Source organism: Echinops telfairi, unplaced genomic scaffold, assembly GCF_000313985.2.
Source record: "Echinops telfairi isolate 266 unplaced genomic scaffold, ASM31398v2 ScPeMD7_7459;HRSCAF=8497, whole genome shotgun sequence".
Lineage (NCBI taxonomy): Eukaryota > Metazoa > Chordata > Mammalia > Afrosoricida > Tenrecidae > Echinops > Echinops telfairi.
In genome coordinates, this window is record NW_022111359.1 from 6,389,718 (window position 1) to 6,392,362 (window position 2,645).

Sequence of the window (2,645 nt, forward strand, 5' to 3'; positions counted from 1 at the left end):
CGGTGGGGTGTCCGTGGCTGAGTTTCCAGAGGGAGCGTGCCAGGCCTTTCTTCCAGGGCACCTCCAAGCAGAAGTGCTCTCCCCACCGCCCAGGGAGTCACCGGGTATGCTCCCAGTTTGTCCCCCTGCCCCCACTGGCCCCGCCACGCCCCTGGGGCCCGTCAAGGGGAAGACTTTGTTCTGGCCCAGCCCGACATCGAAAGGGTATGTGTGTGTGTGATCCATGGAGGAGGGGGCTCAGGCACCTACATGGCTCCATTGGTGTAGACGGTGTCTCCGCCCTCCACGTACTGCACCTGGGCAGGGAAGACGTGCTGCACCGGCTGCACCTGCAACGGCAACACGCGGTGGGAGTCACGGCACTGAGAGATCACGTGCTGAACTGCACTGGATAAACCGGCGCCCAGGGAGTGGCTGGGGAGGAGCCAGTGGACCACAGGGGGTGGTCAGGGGGGCAAGCTCTGCAGGGACTCCCCATGCCCCGCCCCAGGAAGCCAGTCTGGTCCAGGGCTGAAATACCAGGCACTGGCAGGGCTGAGGGTGCAGGTGTTCTCCTCCACCTGGTCTCCCACATGCCCTTTGGGGGCCCTGATGCCCCCTCCCTGACAGAGACAGCGGTCCTCAGAGTTAGACTCGGGTGTGAGGGTCTCAGCAGAGGGGGAGGCAGCTTGGCGCTGGGCATGGGAGATCATGCGGGGAGGGCAAGGGGAAGAACCCCTTACCCCATCACATAGTCACTGGCCCCTCCAGTCACTTGGGCCCTCTTGGCCCTGGGGGCAGGGACCAAAAGTCTCATTCATTGCAGAGAAAAATATTAAATATACATGTTTACATATATTCTAAAAATTTATATAAAAATTCTATTGTCTTGAAATACCATTTTCCCATGACCTTTTAGACACCCCTTCGTGTAATCAATAGCAAAGTTTTTTATATATATATGTATATATATATGTATATATATATATATATACACACACACACATACATATGAATATAATAAGGTAAGGAAAATAAAGTCGGTATATAATAATACATGGCTATATAATAATATATAATAACAGGTATATAATGACAATATATAGGTATAAGATGAAATAGGTATATATAAGTGTACCGCATACATATATACCTATATATAGAAGGAGCCCCAGTAGCCCAATTGTTGGTGGCTTGTTGGGCTACGCTCCGCATGGTCGGCAGTTTGAAACCACCAGCAGCTCCGAGGGAGAAAGACTGGGCTTTCTACTCCCGTCGACAGCGACAGTCTCGGGAACCTGCAGGGGGCGCTGTGAGCTGGCAATGACTCCCTGGTAGCGAGTTCGGTTTGGTTAATACACACACGTGATTTTGCTGCTGACCATATGAAGGAGTGTCAAAGATCAGGGGAAATGGAGTTAGAAGACCACAGACTTTTTCCAGGGTGTTTTGTAGCCTGGCACGGCCCTGCATCAGTTTCTCCTGCACCGGCAGGTGACACCGATAGCAGTCTTGGAGTTGTGGGCTGATTCCCGCCCTGCCCCCCAGGGAACAGGAGCCCTGCCCCGCGTGCGTCCTGCCCGGCACGCTACTCTGGACAGGCGCCTTTGCTGTGGATGCTAAGTGACCACTGGGCTTGAAGAAGGGATAGTGTGGGTTTAAGGTCTCAGGGCAATTCTTTTCAGGGGTTCATCCCACTCCAACGGTTCCAGAGGATCCAGGTTCTCTGAGCCCCACCCCCTCTTTGATCAGGGCTTGTCTGCAGAATCTCTGATCAAAATGCTCTGCCACGGTGGCTGGGCACACCGGTTGGTTGGCTAAGGAGGCGGCCGCTCACTGGGGCGGTGGGTCGCACATCCCAGGTCACTGAATTGTACATGTCGAAATGGCTGCTCCGGTTTGTGTTCTGCTGCGGGTTTTAACCACACAGAATAGAGCATTACTTAACAAAACAGCGCCCCGGGCATGACACACCACAGACTGACTGCCGGAGGAGCAAATCAGAGCTGTCCTGGAGGAAGCTCAGTCAGAATGCTTCTTAGAAGTGAGGACGGTGAGACTCTGTCTCACGTACTTTGGCATAGGAGCGGGAGAGACCAGTCCCTGGAGAAGGACATCAGCCTTGGTCAAGCAGAGGGTCAGTGAAAGAAGGGGAGACTCTGTGGGGGGGTGGACTGACACAGGGGGTGCACCAATGGGTTCCGCGCGGTAGTGATTGTGGCGAGGCCCCGGCCAGGCAGGTTGTGTTCGGCCGTCTGCAGGGTCTCTGTGGGTTGGAGCCAACTTGATAGCGCTGATCTGTGAGTGAGGGGACTCGCCTTACCTGCTGCGGCACCTGCTGCACTCGGGGGAGGGAGATGGGCTGCATCGGGGTCCCTTTGGGAGTGGCGCTCGAAGCCTGGGCCAAGACCCGCTGCAAGGGGAGGGTGAGGGGGATGTGTCAGAGGTGTCCGTCCATCCGTCTGTCTGTATACACAGCGCTCACAACCAGACCTGCTGCAAAGCAACGTTGTCCAAGGACGGACACACCACACACGCAGAGCGCACACACCCACGCAGGGGGGCAAACCATCATTCGTGTCCGGCATTGTGCACATGTACACACACGTTAACACATCCAGACACACAACTTCTCATGTGCTCACACACACAGACTCACACTGACA

At 55.0% G+C, this 2,645-nt stretch overlaps 1 protein-coding gene across 2 annotated transcripts in view; it reads right to left on the bottom strand.

The window, feature by feature from the left end:
• Positions 1-2,645, bottom strand: part of RFX2 (regulatory factor X2) — a 38,062-nt gene that overhangs the window by 31,388 nt on the left and 4,029 nt on the right. For both annotated transcript variants that reach the window (XM_004714245.2, XM_004714244.2), the window contains exons 2-3: positions 2,303-2,392; positions 250-329 (exon numbers count right to left, since the gene is read on the bottom strand). In XM_004714245.2, the coding sequence (XP_004714302.1) occupies positions 250-329; positions 2,303-2,392 (170 nt within the window). The remainder of the gene's footprint in view (positions 1-249; positions 330-2,302; positions 2,393-2,645) is intronic.